Source organism: Ceratotherium simum, chromosome 18 (assembly GCF_057802395.1).
Source record: "Ceratotherium simum simum isolate JZ-2026a chromosome 18, ASM5780239v1, whole genome shotgun sequence".
NCBI classification, from domain to species: domain Eukaryota; kingdom Metazoa; phylum Chordata; class Mammalia; order Perissodactyla; family Rhinocerotidae; genus Ceratotherium; species Ceratotherium simum.
This window is the reverse complement of record NC_141917.1, coordinates 51,015,358-51,035,982: the sequence shown is the minus strand read 5'-3', so window position 1 is coordinate 51,035,982 and position 20,625 is coordinate 51,015,358. Positions and strand designations below refer to the sequence as shown.

General features: G+C 33.4%; 1 protein-coding gene across 5 annotated transcripts in view; it reads left to right on the top strand.

Annotated features, from left to right (window-relative positions):
- Positions 1-20,625, top strand: part of ADAMTS6 (ADAM metallopeptidase with thrombospondin type 1 motif 6) — a 336,164-nt gene that overhangs the window by 190,975 nt on the left and 124,564 nt on the right. For 4 of the 5 annotated variants that reach the window (XR_015555122.1, XM_087443329.1, XM_087443330.1 and 1 more), the window contains 2 exons: positions 1,813-1,954; positions 18,649-18,756. Coding sequence is in view for 4 of the 5 variants with exons in the window: in XM_087443329.1 (XP_087299455.1) it covers positions 1,813-1,954; positions 18,649-18,756 (250 nt within the window). In the remaining variant the exon portion in view is untranslated. The remainder of the gene's footprint in view (positions 1-1,812; positions 1,955-18,648; positions 18,757-20,625) is intronic. The other variant, XM_087443331.1, reaches the window with a different exon arrangement.

The following is a 20,625-nucleotide window of genomic DNA, read 5'->3' as shown; positions in this document are numbered from 1 at the left end:
GTAATTAACTTGATATTTTATTTTTATTATATATTTAACTCCTTTCATCAAAACTTTTATAATTTTGTTGTAGATATAAATGAAACTGATATTTTAGAAGGAAAATTATGGAATTAAACTACTAAGCCAATCATCTCACTAATATTCCATATTATCAAAATGGTTCATCTTCTTCCATTATACTTTTCACATTTGACCTCTTTATCATTAACCTTAATGTAAAATTTTGAATTTACTAGTAGAATTACATTTGCCTAAAATATGCATACCCATATAGGTTAAAGATATTTTACATAATAAAATAAAAAGAACTTGTTATTTTAAAATTCATCTAGAAATAATTTTTCTTACTGAGATACATGTCAATTTCTAAAGGTACAATGTATAGGAAATGAAAAGCATTCTGTCATGAAAACCGGATAGCTGGGTGAAAAAAGTTGTTCTCTATTAGTTAGATACCTTGAGCAGTGACAAGTAAAATGATTGTAATAGCCAGTAGTAAAATCCATCTATATTAGTGCCACATTTAACATTCCATCTAAATATTTTTTATTGATTAAAAATTTAATCAAGAGGGGCATAAATGAAAAGAAAAGCTTGTAAAGAAGACATTATTCTGTTCCTTGGGTCTTTGAATCTATCGCCTTATAAATAGTGTGGTTCAGTTTTTAAAAGATATTAATTTGCTGCTGTGAAATATACATTTTTATATAGCAAATTAACTTTTACATTTTAAGAATATGATAAAATTTTAAGTGAACATGAAACTCATTACTATGCATGGCTGTTTCCTACTTATCTATAAATGAAAATTTGTACTGTCCTAAATAATAGTTGAAGAACTTCTACTTGTGAAATTATTTTCCTTTGGCAAAGTGGATGGAAAAGATTTGGAAAAAAAAAAACACAAGTGCTGGCACAATTGACAGGAATGTTGGAAAAAATTTTTAAATGTTGGCATAGGAATTCTTTAAAAATTCTAAGTTACTCACATGTGAAATGAAAGTAAAAAAGCATCTGTCCTATTTTATGCACACTGACTAAATAAAAATGAACAATTATATTTAGCAAAGTATAAAGCTCTTTAAACCAAGGTACTCTGTCTGGCTTTTGGCGATCTTTATGTTATTTGTTCCACTGAATTAAAATATTATGTTTGAGTCCAAGCACACTTTGAAAAGCAGAAATTATATAGAGAGGAGAACATTTTCTTTTCCAACTCTGATGACCCTAGATGAAATATGAAATTGTTGAGAGACTAAACACTTCTAATATACTTGAGAGGAGAACTTTGGATCTTGGCCTCATCTGTCATTCAGCTCATTTATTATTGAAATATTTCAAGAACCTTTGGACATATCTTACCACAGAATCTATTGTTCTGCCCAAGGTGAAAGTATATAGATTAGGTCTTTAAGGATTACAACCACAATTTTTTTTTATTTTCCACATTTTATATTTTTAATTCTACTACCAGATGTGGTTATATTTTCACTGAAAACAAACAAGGAACTTAGAGCAATATGAAATTCTGTTTTGATTCCTTCAGAAATTAGTTTAAATCAGTGTTTTAAGGCCAAGATGATATTTTCTGATTGTTGTCTGAGGTGCTTTTCTTGTGTCTTAGTACTGGAAAAAACTATTGGAGCTCTTAATCAGGTTTCTATTTTGCCATGTGATTATTTATTGGTAGAATGTATTGTTTTTCATGCATCAGGTTATTAAAACAAAGAGCTCGACACATGGTTTCATAAGTGTGATTGAAATGGTCCATAGTGTACCTAATTTCCTTTGGTCCTTTATGTTGAACAGTTCAGGCCGTGGTACTTGCCTTGATAATGAGCCTCCCAAGCGTGACTTTCTTTATCCAGCTGTGGCTCCAGGTCAGGTGTATGATGCTGATGAGCAATGCCGTTTCCAGTATGGAGCAACATCCCGCCAATGTAAATATGGGGTAAGAAGTCTTAATCCTTATGTTTAGTCATTGATATGTGTTCTTTCATGACACAAGTGTTAAGATGGAATTTTGATGAATGTAGTTTACCTCTGGTAACATCATTAATGCAAATAATGGCCTTTGACACTGCTCTTTTTCTGATATCATTTGTATAATATCTGTTTCCAAATGTTTGAATAATCCTAAATTAAACAAGTTTCAAAAGTCTTGTGAGGGATGCAGGTAGAATTTTAATAATTTCTAATGTATTTCTTCTTTAAATCTTGAGTTTATGATGCCAAATTTAGTTTGTCTTTTGAAATGTTATGGTTTTGAACACCCCTTCCCTCCCCCACCTTTGCTGGTACTCTAATAGTTGGGTTAGGGTCATTTTTACACTGGATGGGAGCCTTTACTTTAACTTATACCTTTTAGTACTGAGTCAATTCAAGTTGCTTTATCCACTGCCCACATTCCAACAATACAAGCAAGTGGGGACAAGATGACATTAACCCAAATAGAGAAACAAGAAAAATTGCTGTGGAAAAAAAAATGTAGGTATCATAATTAACTCTTCATGTCTGCCTAAAAAAGTCTCAGTGTCTATCTCAGAAAATGAATAAAAAATTCTTCGTAAATTTCAAAGAGAAAGATTTCAGTGTCTAGTATAGGGACACGCTCATAATAGGTACACAATACGGTAGTCCCCACTTATCCATGGATGGATATGTTCCAAGACCCCCGGTGGATGCCTGAAACTGTAAATAGTACCAAACCCTCTATATATACTATGTTTTTTCCTATACATACATACTTATGATAAAGTTTAATTTATAAATTAGGTACAGTAAGAGATTAACAGCAATAACTTCTCTTTGGCATATCTGGATTGCCAGCATCACTAATCTTGCTCTTTGGGGCCATTATTAAGTAAAATGAGGGTTACTTGAACACAAGCACTGCGATACAGTCGATTTGATAACCAAGATGGCTACTAAGTGACTAATGGGCAAGTAGCGTATACAACATGGATCCGCTGGACGAAGGGGTGATTCACGTCTGGGGTGGGGCAGAGCAAGACAGTGCAAGACTTCATCACGCTACTCAGGATGGCGCACAATTTGAAACTCGTGAATAATTTATTTATGGAATTTTCCATTTAATATTTTTGGACCATAGTTGACCACAGGTAACTGGAACCATGGAAAGCAAAACTGTGGCTAAGGGGGGACTACCATATAGCATGTTGAATGAAAGAATGGGGTTTTTAAATAAGTTGTTTGTCAAAAAATATTCAGTTAAAAAATAAGTTTAAAGACTTGGTTCCTATTTTTATGCAAATAGTGTTTAAAATCCCTTTTTGAAAATAGTCACAATAAAGAGAATTAAGTTTTAAGGTAGTTAAGACTAAAAGGGTATACATTGTACAGCAGGAAAGGAAAGTGATTTTTTAAATATCCCTTGAGTGACAAGTATATTATTGTTCATGGTAAGCTTTAGCAGCACATTTTGTACACTAGATTTAAAGACTGTGTGCAACTATCTGCATATCTAAAGCCTTGAGTAAAACTTTGGCTTTGTCTCTCTGTTAAGAGTCTACCTCTATTATTATTTCTGTATAGTTTTAGTTTCTTTTTTTCTTGGATTGCTTTTCCCTCAGAAAAAGTCGGTCGAACTTTAATCATGGTCTTTGTATATACTTGTAGTTTAGTATGTTGAAATTCATGATCAGATGAGATTACAGATTTTCTGTTAGAGTATTCTTATCTATGGTCTTTAATTTCTTTGTAAGTAAGTGAAATAGTTAATCTACATTTTAGTTTTTCTACTGGAAATTGAATTTTAACTCCACCTATATATTTCCATATTAGATCATTTATATTATCAGTTTTATAGTATCTATGGATGTATCTTTTTCTTCTTCAATAGATTAATAAAAATTTTGGCCTGATTATCCTATCTCTATGTCAATATATCACTTATTTCAGACTAGTTGATTTGAAGTGAGATAAATAGTAATTGCAAAATTGTATATTTTATGTTTATGTTCCTTATATTCAGCTTTTAGATTCTATTTCTTTGTGTGTTATGTCTATAAAGACTTTTGTAATAGATATAAAATAAAATTGGAAAAATTAGGGAAAGACATTAGCATCTTACAATCCTATACAATTTCACATGTTTTCTTACGAATCTTTTCACTTTGAGTTGTAGCAAAATGGTTTCCCTAGACTCATGTACTATGTGAAAATGCTTACGCTGTTTATTTTTTAAAGTGCTATATATTGCTAACAAAGTATCCTGAGCCATAATAGATTCTTTACAGTCACTCCCACCTCTTAAACTTATGCCTGAAAAATTGAATTTACACAATTAGTAGCACTCACTAAACATACATTGTGTTTTATCTGGTGAATCCCTAAGATTTTAAATGATTCTAAATACTGCTTTAGAAAACAATAGTGGCTTTGAAGGTAGGAGTCCAGTTAGGTGAAGAAGTCATGCTTCAGATGGTGGCTGAAGGCAAAAGAAACCAGCCCTGCTTTAGATAGCCGTCTGAGTGTAGCATCTTGAGATGACCACTAAACGTGAGCACTGGAGCCTTTTAGTGAGGGGGTACTTCTGGGGTTGAAGCATCATAAAATGATCCTTCTTTCATCCTAGCAGGTCACTAATGATGTCAGGGAAGATTTCAAACAACTATAAAATGAACCATAATTGCAGCAGTGATCAGCTTTCCATCTGGTCCACTTTGATCATCATGTGGTCGTTGCTGGAGTTACCAGTGATTATATCTGTAGTTATGAAAAATCTTGCCTGAATTCTTTTGAGTAGATTCATTAATATACATGTTAGTTACATTTGGGAATTTACATGAAATTTTTTCTTTTTTCCTTCTCCAAGGCAGGCTTTTCTATCATTGTCCTTGCAGATCATCTACTTATATTTTCCAGGTATTCCTGAATTGCAATAAAAGTAGTGAGGAGATTATAATGGCTATAAATACAAAGAACAAAACAGTACAATGCAATATGCAAAGTAATATAGTTGTATAATGTAGTAATTTATAAATGATACATAGTTTCTGATATTTACACAGTACCTATTTTCTGAGATACTTCAGACTACTTTGATAAAAATTAGAATTATCTTATAATATTTTATACATGGGAAAACTAAAAATACAGAATGTGATTTACCCACCCCAAGGTAAAAACAAAAATTTTAGAAGGTCTAAATCTGTCACTTCCATGTACTGTTAGATATAGTAAATATGTTTAAGAAAATAAAGATTAGAGATATATTTTATTTCAGGCGACAATTTTTATCAATTTTCATCAGGTGACATCTGTTTCTAAATATCTTCTCAATACTCTCCATCTTGTCCCAGTGTTTTTTGGGAGAGAGGTGATCAGGAGAGCTTCCCTAAACTTATTTTCAGGGTCATAAATTCTCAGGTGTCTGAAACACTGTCTTGGATTTGAGTTTCATTTTCTTTTACCTTATATAAAAAGTTAGGGCCTCCTTAAGGCAGGAGACAAGTATAGACAAGCAGCATGCAAAACTAGATCATCTAAAAAAATCTGCTAGCTATGTTAGCAGGTTTCTAAGGGGGCCTTTGAAGTGTCCTGGGTGAAAATGCATTACAAATAAAACAGTATCAGTTTGTCCAAAAAATGTTTCTGTGTCTATATAGAGGCAAATTGCTTCCTATGAAGCTCTGTAGAATCTATTGTCTCATTCCTCTTCCACTTTCCATTAGTCTCCTCTTTCTTAGTAGAAGAGTATTATTAAAACTGGATTAACAAAAAGCATTTTATAGTAATAATAATAAGTTTAAACTTTAGAAGGAAGTCACTAATGAGCCTATATATTGTAGGGGCTGTGGGTGAGCTTTTGACCGCTTTCTAAAAAGCACAGATTAATTCAGGGCTCAGTCTCAGACATAGCTTTGTATTTCTTTATTCTGTCACTTTAAATCATATCCCAAACATTGTTTTCAAATGCACTTAATGGTTCAGTGTAGATTAACAATATCCAGTATGTAATTTATTGGTAACTATCAAGAGATGATTGCCCCTATGTCATTTTTTTAACAGAAATAGGAAAAATAATCCTAAAATTCATATGGAACTACAGAAGAGCCTGAATAGCCAAAGCAATTTTGAACAAGACGACTAAAGCTGGAGGCATCACACTTCCTGATTTCAAAATATACTACAAAGCTACAGTAATCAAAATAGTATGGTACTGGCATAAAAACAGCTATATAGACCAATGGAACAGAATAGAGAGCCCAGAAATAAATAAACCCATGCATATATGATCAACTGATCTTTGACCAGGGTGCCAAGAATGGATACACAGTGGGGAAAAGACAGTCTCTCCAATAAATGGTGTAGGGAAAACTGGACAGCCACATGCAAAAGAATGAAATTGGACCCTTATCTTACACCCTACATAAGGTTAACTAAAAATGGATTAAAGACTTAAATGTAAGACCCAAAACTATAAAACTCCTGAAAGAAAACATAGGGAAAAAAGCTTCTTGATTTTGGTCTTGGCAGTGATTTCTTGGATATGACACCAAAAGCAAAAATAGACAATTGGGACTGCATCAAACTAAAATGCTTCTGCACAGCAAAGGAAATAGTCAACAAAATGAAAAGGCAATTTATGGAATGGAAGAAAATATTTGCAAACCATCTATCTGATAAAGGGTTAATGGCCAAAACATATAAGTAACTTGTACAATTCAATAGCAAAAAAACAAGTAACCCAATTAAAAAATGGTCAAAGGGACTGAATAGACGTTTCTCAAAAGAAGACATACAGATGGCCAACAGGTATTTGAAAATGTGCTCAACATCACTAATCATCAGGAAAATGCAACTCAAAACTACGATGAGATATCACCTCACACCTGTTAGGATGGTTATTATCAAAAAGCAAAAAATAAACGTTGACGAGTATGTGGAGAAAAGAGAACCCTTGTACACTGTTGCTGGGAATGTAAGTTGGTGTGACCACTATGGAAAACAGTATGGAGATTTCTCAAAAAATTAAAACTAGAACTGCCATATGATCCAGCAATCCCACTTCTGGGTGTATATCCCAAGGAATTAAAATCAGGATCTTGAAGAGATATGTGTGCTCGCATACTCATTGCAACATTGTTCACAATAGCTAAGACAAGGAAGCAACCTAAATAGCCACTGACAGACAAATAGATAAAGAAAGTGTGGTATATACATGCAATAGCATATTACTCAGTCTTAAAAAAAGGGAAATCCTGGGACCAGCCCAGTGGTGTAGTGGTTAAGTTCACGTGCTTTTCTTCGGCGGCCCAGGGTTCACAGGTTTGGATCCCGGGCATGGACCTACGCACCACTCATCAAGCCATGCTGTAGCAGGCGTCCCACATATAGAGTAGAGGAGGATGGGCACGGATGTTAGCCCAGGGCCAATCCTCCTCACAAAAAAAAAAAGGGGGGGGGGGGGAATCCTGCCATTTGTGACTACATGGATGAACCTGGAAGACATTATACTAAGTGAAATAAGGCAAAGAAGGACAAATACTACATGATAACACTTATATAAAGAATCTAAAATAGTCAAACTCATAGAAGCAGAGAGTAGAATGCTGGTTGCCAAGGACTGCAGAAAGGGGGAAATGGGGAAGTATTAGTCAAAGGTACACAGTTCAGTTATGCAAGATGAGTAAGTCCTAGAAATCTACTGTACAGCATAGTGCTTGTAGTAAACTAAGTTGTATACTTAAAAATTTGCTAAGAGGGTAGATCTTATGTTAAGCGCTCTTATCACATACACACAAAAAATAATAATCAATGAAGAGGATGGGAGGAAACTTTTGGAGGTAATGGATATGTTTATGGCATAGTTAGTGGTGATGGCTTCATGGATATATACTTATCTTCAAATTCATCAAGTTGTATACATTAACTATGTACAGCTTTTTGTATGTCAATCACATCACAATAAAGTGGTTTTAAAATGAAAGAGAGGGACAGAGATGATTGTTGACTCATAGGCAGATTTAAGGCCCAGGACAAAACCAGAGAAATTTTATAGATATCATAGCTTTGTTTAATTTGTGAGGAATTTTTATTATCTATGAAATTTTTCACGGTTCACATAGACTTAACAGTTAGCACATAAATGCATAACAGTGTGTTGTATATTTTTATTGTTTACTTTAATGTAGAACTGAAAAATGTTTTGTCAATGGACCATGTATTCTGAACCATAAATGGGAACACATGATCTAATACATGGTTTCACAATGGAACAGAATATTTTTTTAACAGACTATATTAAGTAAAAAGTCTGCTGACCATTAACTATTACCTACCACCTCAAATTGACCATCGATAGATTTTACTCAAGACACTTTTTCTGGTAAACAGTAGACAACTTGTTCTTGTAAGCTTCAGATAGCAAAAGAGCATGATAAGAATGCAAAGTGCTTTTCCTTTACCTGGCACATGGCAGACATTCAATAAATGTTTCCCTTTCTTCTATGAATATCTATGTCTTCCATGATAGCATTCCCGTATAGCTGATATACTAGTAGTGCTTTAGGAGAATCTGAGCCATCTGTATTCTGGGGAGCGTATTAAGATATTCCAAGGGTCACATTTTGACTCATTCTCATCCTTCAATCTCAGTTCAAATGCAGTTTCTCTTCAGACAGGCTTTCTGTCTGATCAGTCCATATATGAAGGCTTCTCCCAGTTACTCTCTTTCACATTATGCTTTTTATTTACTTTATAGCACTTATTACAATGCATAATTATTCTGTTTATTTGATTACTTGTTAATTATTTTAATGTGATCTATGTAAGGTTTCCCTAACGACCTTATCTAAAATTGCACATGCTCTTGTGCACACACACGCATGTACACACGAACATACTTCCTGTCACTTTTCCTTGCCTTATTTTTCTCCATAACGTTTATTACTTTCTAATATACTATGTATTTTACTTGTTCATCTTGCTTATCCTGTGCTTTCCCTATTAGAATCAATTTTCCTTGGGGGTAGAGATTTTGCCTATGTTATTCACTGCTCTCTCCCCAATACCTAGAACAGTGCTTGGCTCATAGTAGGTGCTCAATAAATATTTGTTGAGTGAATGCACTGATAATTATAATAGAATGTAAGTTCTATGACAGCAAGAATGCCACCTGACTTGTTTATGGCTATTTATATAGTGAGTAGCACAATGCCTTCTTCATAATAGGAGCTCAGAAAATATTTGTTGAATAAATGAGTGAGAAGAATTATCTGGTGAAGAGATAGGGGGAGTGTATTTGAAGAAATGTGTATTTGAAGAAAAAGTCAGTGTGACTGAAGATCTCAAAGCAAGGAACAGAGGGTAGGAGCCAAATTTAACTGTAACTTATAGGCCGTGTTAAGAATTCTAGGTTTTTATCTTAAGAGCAATGGGAAACTATTAAAGGGACTTTATTGAGTGAGACCAAGAGAGCTTATTGAAGTGCAGAAAATCAAAGAACTTCTAAGACACATTATGTCTTAGGAAACAAATGTAATTCTGTAATCTGGGAAAACCATATTGGAAAATTGAAGACTTTTATGAAGTGATCTATGTTCTCCTCCCTCCTCTCTCTTCTTCCCCTCCAAACACACTCTACACGGAGTGCTCAAGCAGCTCTGCCACTGAAGACACCCCCCCTTGAAGCAATGCCCTTGCTTTTCTAAGTAAATGTAAATTTATTCTTTTTACACCAAAGGGTACTGTACCATAACTCTGAGATGAAATGGAGGTGTTTATGTATAGGAGTGTGTGGGCTCTATAATTTTGACTTTAAGATTGCAGAATCCATGTGTATTGTGGTGGATACAGAACATACAAAAAGAAAAAATGACATAACTTGGGAAACTTTAAGACTTCACATTAATTTTGAACTTTCCAGGGGAAATGTTTTTGTGGCAAGGGCTATATTTTACTTACAGATCATCAAACTTTTTAATGTATTCTCTTCTACATACTTCAATTAAGTGATTAATGATAGAATAACCTATGAATAGTTAAATGTACCATATGTGTTCCACACTTAAAAATGAGAGAGTTTTAGGATCTCTCTCCTAAATGAAAGATCAAAGGGAATATATATGTTTATATATAGAAAATTGTATTTATTAATTTATAGTAAAAAACATAGCTTCACAGTTTATATTCAGTCAACTGTAGTGAAATTTACACATTTTCTAACCTAAGGAAATCTACCCAGTAGGCCAATTTATTATCAAAAGATTGTTCGGTAAAATTAAAGTACAGGACAGTATAAATTATCTTTTTTAAGATGTTAGTTAATAACTATAATAAGAATGCCATCGAGCTATATCTGCCTGAAGTATAGCTCTTTGCAGTCAGAACCTGCTAAAGATAAGATAGTTGAGTTCTCTATTCAGGATATCCTCCCCCTGGAGAGTACTTAATAAAGACTGACGTATTTTGTCTCTCACACTCAAGTTTTTAATGTTTTCATGCTTACTCCCTTTTGTTTATTATTTTATCACCACCAATTAGCTAAGATTTGAGTCATTTTTGCTTTCTCATTGAGAATCACGCTAATAAAAAGACTTTATTAGTCTTTTTAGAGTATTGTTGGCTACCTACCCAATTTTAAGAGATGTAGATAACTTGGGGAAGGATAATAGTGAAATACTTAGAAGTACATATAAGGGAAGTTTAAAGAAACTGAGTTTGAGTAGCCTGTAAAAAAGAAAGCTAAAGGTTGGCCTTAAAACCATCTTGAGGCTTTGTAACATTTATTATAGTTTGATTGCCGGTAACAAATTGTTCTTCTTCCCTACCAAGAGCATAAAAAAAACACAGCAGCTTTAATTTTTACAGCTGAGAAGGTTGTAGATTAGGTAGTAGGAGGAATTTCAAGTTATTAAGTACTGGAATGTTGCACTGAGGGAGATTGTAGAATCACTTTCCTTGAAGTGGAAAGGTGGTATAAATACTCTACAGTGTTATTTGATATAGGCTCAGGGAATAAAAGACATGGAATTATTTTAGCACTTCAGTATTCTTTTAGAGTCCAAGCTAATATATTTATCAGGTATACACTTGACAAGAAGTCGATTTTATTTTTATTTTTCCTTAAATTTCAAGCCAAAATCATAGGTCCATAATCACTTGTATCCTTAAAGATCAGTAGTTTTTACTCTGGGTTTGGTTCTTAGAAGTATTATTTTTAAACCATTTAATCATTTTTTTAAGCCCTTCAAATTGATGATTCGTTATTGAGCCTGAATTTCTAGATTAGTTTTTTGTTATATATATATGTACATACACATATACACGCATATATGTATGTGTATATATATAACAAAAAACGTATATATGTGATTTTCTTTTTTTTGCCTTTCTAGGATCTCTTGCACTTAAATTACCCTCATAACAGGGTTAACCTATTTAAAACTGAAATAAGGGTACATTATTCTCTTCCTTCAGATGGCTACTAAACACCTGGAGCCAGGCCTCAGGGTCACCATATGTTGGCTTTCAATTTTCCTTTGTGTGATACAATGATAAGTAACCTTTCTAATCATTGATGCTCCTTCCTGACCTCTTCAGGGCTCTGCTCTCCCCCTTGGCTATCAGGATCCTTTATTGCAAACAGCTGTTGAGAGATGTTACTGATAGGGTAATGAGGACAAAGAGAATGTTTCATATCCAGAACCAAGGACCCAAGGTGGCATAGGGTTTAGGGTTTCCCAAGAGCAAGAAATTTGTATATATCTCTTTTATGATCTTTATAGTTGTTAAAAAAAATTAAAAACAAAAACCATCCAGCAATAAAGATGTAATTTTCTCTTCATATACTCTTTTACTTCCTTGATGATATAATAATTATAAAATAGTTTTGCACTCTTACAACATCCCTTTTCCCTTGTGTAAATGGCTAATTTTAATTTTTCCGGGTAAATCAAAGTGCTCTTCTTCCCATTTTTTAGTATTATTTAAGAGCTTATAGTTACTTGAGAAGGATGAAAACACTAGAAAACACAATTCTAATTTATCTTATTGTATTGAAAGAGTCTTTGACTGTAAAATAATCAATTATTCTATTCTACTCAAAGGAACCCTAGTTAAATTCTTTACAAAGTTATTTTCTGAATATCAGGTACGTTATTTTACGTTAGATAATTGCTTTAAGACTCCATTCTTTATATGTATTTTTATTATAATTTATATTTGCCAATATTTTTTATTAATGTTAATGTTTGCAAACAGTAACATTCATCTGAAAAATCAAATGGACTAGAAATCTGGGAGTTGATATTAAAATTTTAAATAAGTAGGAATAATTTAATTGTCTTGTCTCGGAGTGCTTTTGAGGAGAATGTTAACAGTATCTTTTTAAAATCCAAACACAAGTGGTGATGTTACATTCAGAAGTTCTAATAATAATAATGTATAAGTTGATGCCTAAGCTCATATATTGAGTGAATATGTTATGAATAAGTACGTAATAGTCTTAATATGGAGATATCTTCCTTTAAAATACAGGTAAAGGATAGCAGGGTATTAAAAACATTTATTGAGATTTTACATTATATTAGATTACAAGTAAACCTTTACTAATCAGCCTTAATTGCCCAGTGACTTTATTTATTTCTGATGCATTTAAGAGAAATGGGTAAGTAGCTTAGTGTGTGGAGATATTTTGGGCATTGATATGAGACAGAACTGATTCAAATCTAGATTTTGTTAGGAATGAAGCAAATTGCTAAATCCTTCTGAACCTTAAGTTTCTCACACTTTCTAAGAAGACTGTTGTGATGACTAAATGAGATAGAAATATGAATATGCATAGTGCTATAGTTGACAGAATACCCTGTAAAAGTGTTAGTTTCTTTCTTTTTTTCCTGCCTACAACATCACTGCTAAGAGGTCATGAGGGGTACACTGGAGTACCTCCAGTCATGGGAGATTTGGTTTTATTTCATCATTGTTCAGCTCTGACTTTTGGAAGGTTTTTCTGTATAGTGAACTGAAATCTGCTCCTCCTAGCTTTTACCTATTGGTTGAACTGACATCATTTCTAAGTTGGCTTGTATATTTTGTCGTCGATCCTTTATATAGTCAGCTTTTTAATGTCTAGGAAAAGAGTTTCAGTTTCAAAAACATGACAAAACAGTAAACACAATCACTTCTGCAGGCATAAAAACAGAAAATGCTAGATAAATAAAACTAACAAAACATAATTAAATATCATTTATTTAGCTACAACATGTATTTCTGAGGGGAAGAAGCATAGGTAAAATTGACAAATTGTGGAATGATGCCAATATAATGCATCTTATTTGTTCATTTATGATTATTTCCTAGTGCATTAATGATGTGAAGCTATCAGGCAAGCTTTCTCACAAAGAGAAAATCTGTAGCAATATATAAATACTCTTAGCAAAAATTGAAAGTCCTATTGAAGGGTCTTTATTGGACATAGTGGATAGCTTAGTGGCTTCATTCCCAAAACACTAAGTTGTCTATTGAAGTCATGAGGACAGATAGGAATCTGTAAAGACACATATCTTTGTGTTATTTTTTAAAAGTTGATTGATAAAGAAGCTATACCCTAATCCAATATTTAATTTTTATGAAAGTGGTCTCTGTTGGAGGCAGATACCCTCAAAGACCTACATCTCTAAGAAGGAAGTATCACAAGCCACAGGATTTAAGGCTACAAAGGATCAATTGATTGGGATGCTGAGAACAAAGGCCAGCAGAGGCTTAACTGTGCAAATGTTTTAATTAGTATTGTTGATGTTTGTGTTTGTTTTCTGTTTTTTGAGTGGTTGGCTCCAACTCTATTTTTCCCATAAACCCTGTTTTTTTCATAAGTGATTTTGCAAAATGCAGGTTTTTTCACAGAATGCATTTATCACCTTTCAGCAGAAAGCTTGTATATATCAGAACCAAAAAAGGGAGATAGGGATGTGCCAGAAATGAAGAAGAGTGTTTTTCAGGTGGTAAGCTGGTGAGCTGATGTTGGGAAAGGAGACATCACTTTGGGATGAACTAAGGAACTAGAATTGAGACCCTTTCATAAAGTCAGAACTTTAGGAGGGTTGTCTCTATTTTGAAGAAAGAACTAAATGGAAGTGACAAGTAGGATTGTCTGCCCTTTCCTCTGGATGGGGAAAAATAGCTCCCATGAGAAATTGAAGCCTTAGGCTTGTGCTTCATGTAAGAATAAAGTATGACTTTATACAGTCTGCATATATAGTACTGACCAAATACATCAACATGAAAACTGGTTCAGTGAAACCTTGGAGTGTATGACAGAAATAACTACATGAGGCTACACTTGCACAACTCAGGAGGCACAGAGTACTCAAAGAAAAGACAATATTCACTGAAGATAAGCTTGAATACATAACAAACAATATGAGGAAATAATCCACCATGAAGTCAACAAGCAAAAAGATTAGCACCCCAAGAGAAAAAGATATGGAAAGTATGAAAAAAGGTTAAGAGACATGGTGGTTAGAATGAGAAGGTCCAATATAAATTGAATAGGAGTTTCAGGAGAAAGAATGGGGAAGAGGTATATTAAAAGAGGTAATAACTAATAATTTTTCAGAATCAAAGAAAGATACGATAGCAAAAGATACTTTAAAGCATGAATCCCAAGTAGATAAATAAAAAGAACACCTAGATACAGTGATGAAACTGCGCTAAAGCAAAGACAAACTCTTGAAAGCAACTAGAAATACTATATCACAAAGAAACAGCAATTAGACTGCAAATTACTTCATCAGCCTCCATAGAGTCCAGATGACAATGAACTTAATACCTTCAAATGCTGAGGTAAGATAAATGTTAGCTTAAAATTTTATATTCAACTAAAATATTCTTTTAAAAATGAGAGTAAAATAAATGTATATTTTAGACAATAGAAACAAGAGTCCTTTGCTAAATTAACTACTAAAGGATGTATATCAAGAAGAAAGAAATTGAATTCAGAAGATAGTGGTGGAATATGAGAAGCAATTGTTTATTAAAAGCATTGGTAAACAGATAGATACATCTAAATCAACATTGATTATCAAGTTTTGGGCAATGAGTGGTTCACAAACTTTTGGAATTTTGTAGGTAAGAAAAATTTCTCTACAAGAATTAGTGGGCCAACATAGTGCTGCCAACTTTTAATTTTTCTAAGTAGGAACATTTTGTAAAGACTGTCATTAGCGCACAAATCCTGCCTTCAGGAATCTTACAGTCTATTGTAACACCTAAAAAGTAAAAAGAATAAAAGTAAATAAGAACAGTCCATTAAAATAAAAAATTTAGTTTCATGAAAAAACCTGATCACATTGATGTCATTCTTCTAATTTTATCACAGAATATTAAAAACTTTATTATAAAGCAGTACCAATCCATAACATTTGGGCTACATGTCTGATTATACCCTACCTTCTCCCTGGTGCCTGTAAATTCTAACTGACAGTGTTATTTTTTCATAACACTAACGTAATGCCTGGTGAATAGTAGGAGCTCAACAAATATTCTTTTTTTCTTTTTTGTGAGGAAGATTAGCCCTGAGCTAACATCTGTTGCCAATCCTCCTCTTTTTCCCTGAGGAAGACTGTCGCTGAGCTAACATCTGTGGCAATCTTCCTCTATTTTGTATGTGGGACGCCACCACAGCATGACTTGATGTGCAGTATGTAGGTCCGCGCCTGGGATCTGAACCTGTGAACCCCAGGCCGCCACAGCGGAGCGCTGGAACTTAACCACTATACAACCGGACTGGCCCCTCAGCAAATATTCTTGAATGGAAGGGAAGTAATGCTATTACTTTTGTTTTACCAGGCAATCCTCCTAATTGGTTAGGAGTTGACCCCATGAAATTAGAGAGTCCATTTCCAATTTTCAATGTCATGTAACAGAAATTTCCCTTAGTGGAGACTGTTGATAACTCCTCTCTCCTTCCTTAAACTCAAGGGCAAGCATGAAGACCCAAATTTCTCCTAGAGAGTCTTCCCAATATGAATTGTAGGGTTAGAGAAGGGAATTAATTGCCTTAACACACAGGCAATGGTTAATTATTTTATAGAGGTCATGAGACTAACCTTAATAAATCTTAACTTCTAAAAAGAATCATGAGTATGTGAAAGAGAATTATGTTCTTCTAGAGCTAAGCTCGTAAGTAGTCAAAAAAATCTTCAATCCCTCTCACTACCTATACTCCATCACCTTATATATTTTATTTAGGGAAATTAATCCACCTACTATGATGGTTGTTATACAAATTCCCCAAGAGGCAAAAAATTTCAGAATGCATTTAACTTGATTAGAGATTGGGACCTACCTTAGGGTGCTTATTCAGCAACTGATATACATATGCAATTAAAACTGAAATACCTACGCAAATATATCATCCATGTTCTAGGATCCAGCAGTTTAGAGAAAGAAGGGTATTTCTGAAAGTGAAATTGTTCTCAAGTTCTTTCCGGAAGTGTACTTCTTGCTTTCTTGGTATGAAGTGAAATTTTCTTGTTTTTTATCTTTCAAGAGAGTGTTTTTTATCTTTCAAGAGAGTATTTTTTATCTTGGGAAATCTGAATTGGAATATCAAAATTTTTCTTATCTAAGTTGGTATTCTAGATGAGAGATCTATTTGCAAACTCTTCAGAGCCTTCTCCAAGACTGGTTTAACATCTTGGGAGTATTTGCCATACATAGATTTCCAATCCGATACTTTAAACAGTAATCTGTAAGAAGTTAATGCCCTAGCAAAATTCAATCCCCAGGAGCCCACTAAGGTAATAAAATCCTGTTTAGAAGTAGAAATCTACCTTTCAAAATGTGTTATTCTCTAGAGGATAAGTTAGGCTCTATCAGTGGGCTCTATTGTGAATCTTGAGTTTTGGGAAAAGTATGTTGAGCACTTGCCCTTTTGGGTAGAGATTTTTGAGGCACTTTTGGAAAATAAAGTTTCTGTAACTTGACTAAACAGTATGTTTTCCTAATAGATGCTATGAATATTGTCCTTTTCAATGATAGAATTTTCATTGCAAGCCAAAAAAGTTTAGGCTTTTTTTACTTCTGTCTAAAGTGAGATTTAGGTCTGATAAAAACTATAAAAGATCAGGAGTCTGGTTCAGGATTATGGATAAATTTTTTTTGTAATCTCTTAATACATTGTTCTAGCAATGCTTCTCTGTTTTTGTGAATACATTTTTTTTTTTGAATGTGGGTATTTTTGACACATGGGACAATATTTTAAGACTCTAAAATGTTAGTACTACTGCTTTTTTAATATTAAACTAAACATATTTACGAACATATACTAAGAAACTATCTCCTATAGAAAAGGAAGAGTAAAGTAGTATAAATTACCTTCTTTTAAAACAGAAACTGAAGCTTTGAAAGAAAGTAAAATTTGTAATAAATTGGATTGTAAGAACAGGAAAGTTGTATCCTTGTATTATGATCCACAGTACATGTGGCCCAAAGAGTTCCCTTCAGTTTGCTATACGCTGTGGGGCATTACCATTTGTAGAAACAGTGAATCAGTGAATTAAATATGTTACCCCTTTATTTCTGAATTGTGTTTATCTGACATATGTTTTTATAATGGTGTTTTGAGTTAAAAGAGCAGTTGGGGAATGATAGCAATAGAATTGAACGTTATGTATAAATTTATCGTTGCACTCCAAAAAAAATATTTTTATTGCAAATTTTTATTTAATACTAAATGGTTCTAGTTTAAATTAAAAATTCATAATATCAATAATGATGCTAATTGGTGAGCATATATAAAAAGAAACTGAAAAATTTGAGTATTTACTTCAAAGTAAGCTTTTTTCTCGCTGTTAGTTAAAACACTTTACTCAAGCATACATTGGAAAGCTTATTTTAAAATCTCATAGTTTAATATGTGTGAACAAAAGGAAGTATTTTATATTGCCCATATTAGAATAAGTGTTGTAAATCTCCCATCCTGAGGTAGGATAATGAGAAATCATAATAAAGAAGACAAGACAGCTCCAAACATCATCTGAAACATGTTAGTTATGGAAATGGCACATAAATAGCAGCATTTGTTCAAAATCAAATTTCCTTTTATGAAAGCAGACTACATTGATGAACTGCAAATAACATTGGTAGATTGTTCTTTAGGCATATGTGAATTTTAGAAATTACTCCCTGCTCATTCCCATGGTCTTTCTTTTCTTTTCTTTTTAAAATAGTCTTTATTTGAATCTTACAGTAGGTCTAGGATGTCATCTACCTGGCAACACTTTATTAGTAATCGGTACATTTGTGCTATTGTATATTCTTGAGAGTAAGAAACATATCTTTCCTTTCTACATATTCGTTCTTCCTGCTCTTCTACATTAATGAAATTTCTGCACATTAATTTAAAAATATCCTAATCAGTATTAAAAACTAAGATACACTTTATACACTGAAATAAGAATTATAAAGACAAATGTTTAAATGATTCTGCAAAATGGGTAACCCACCTTTCGTAAGAACCTCCTCCAAAATCCTCATCTCCAATGCTTCAACAGCAGCCAATAGACCTGGGGTCTCTTTTTAAAGTAATACTGAGTGATTGTAGATATATTTTATGGAAGAAATGGACATTATTTTAGTCTCTACTTCTGATCAACTTGCTTTTGCCTTCTTTCCTAGGAAGTGTGTAGAGAGCTCTGGTGTCTCAGCAAAAGCAACCGCTGTGTCACCAACAGTATTCCCGCAGCTGAGGGAACACTCTGTCAAACTGGGAATATTGAAAAGGGGGTAAGCTCAAATGATTTATTAGCTATTTGACATGTAGAGTAATCTGATAAATTTCTGGTATTGATATTCAACCACTGGGAAATTATGCATACTAATTTAAAATGTACTTGAGAAAATAATAAATTCCTAGCTTAATGAGTTAATTGTCATATCTTGATAACTGCAAATATGCATTGTTTAGGAAATTACAGTGAGTAACTATTTTCTGAGTCAGTTTCACCTTTCTGTAAGTATATGTATGAGTTACATTTGTACAAAAAATCCAACAACAATCTTGTAGTCATGTAATACAGTCTGTTTAGTCATATAAGTCTAGGTTTTTTTTTTTTTTTGATAAATAATTCCCAGGAAAATTATGTGACCCAAAAATAGACTTTATAATTATAGCCTAAGTAGAGTTGCTTTTAAATTGCAATATGAGAGACAGGACTAATAGTAGAATAATTAAACAATTTATTGAGCAATGAAATTGGAGCTAAATAATTGTAGTTTCATCAGTCTAGTTTAAAAATATATATCATTATTAAGAATTATTCAAACAGATAAGAATAGTTTATGCTATTCCTCAAATTCTTTAGGAATTGCTATGTATTCAATATGCAATAAATTCTAAAATTTATTGCTATGGACTGAATTTACAATAATAACTACTCCTGTCGTCTGTTCTCAGTTCTGACTTCTTCCATGTTGGTTGGGTTAGTTTCAACAAAGATTACACTGAATTTCTGCTTGCAATCTGATGTTTAAATAAAAAGAATGAAAGCTTTTGGGCAGCTGTCACAGTTTATTAATCCTTGCTGACGGCTTCATTCAGGACCCATGACCTAGTGCCATGTTGATGGCTTTTCCATGCTGAGTTTGGAAATGTTGGTAAATTATGCTAAATGTATGAATTGATAGGGTCATTTTTAAAGGATTAAGGATCTTTTTTTGAGACTTTGTAAGTAGCCAATAAAAATAGAGACCTTCACACACTACCAGAAATTCCTTCTTTTTTTTCACTGAAGTAATAGAAAATATTAGGAACTGCATTCTTGAAACAACAGTCTAGGTTTATTTTGGAACCAACAATTCTTGTCAATGACAAGTAGCAATTTGCATCAAGCTGTACTTAGAAGAAATACACAACTCTAAGGGGGAAAGTCACAGTGGGAATCTGTTTCTTTATTTGCCGTTGATTTTTCTTGTAATCTAGTCCACGGGCCACAGTTTCTGTTTGCCTAAAATAATACTATCACTAGGCCTGATGGCTCTTTTCATTTCGCTTTATTTTTTAACTCAAAGCATAATGAATTCATTCTTATTTTTTTATTTTTTATTTTTTTGTGAGGAAGATCAGCCCTGAGCTAACATCCATGCCAATGCTCCTCTTTTTGCTGAGGAAGACTGGCTGTGGGCTAACATCTGTGCCTATCTTCCTCCACTTTATATGGGACGCCACCACAGCATGGCCTGACAGGCGGTGCCTCAGTGCGTGCCCGGGATCCAAACCTGGGCCACCAGCAGCGGAGCACGCGTACTTAACCGCTATGCCACGGTTCCAGCCCCGAGAATTCATTCTTTTAAACACCTCAGAGTTCTCCTAGAAGCATTCTATAAATTATATAATTCCTCCAAGTAAGTAAACCATGAGGAGTGGCTATTTGAGGACACATAGCTCAATCCCATCAATCATTTATATGGTAAAAACATATTTAATATCTTATCATTTCTGCTTAATATCAGGACCCTCATGTCATATCTTACAGCTTTGTGCATATATGTGATAGAGATGACATTTTCTTGGCAATTACAGAAAATTTTGAGGGATACTTAGAAAACACTCTCAATAATGTTAAAGCTAACAGTATTGAATTGGAATTTAGATAA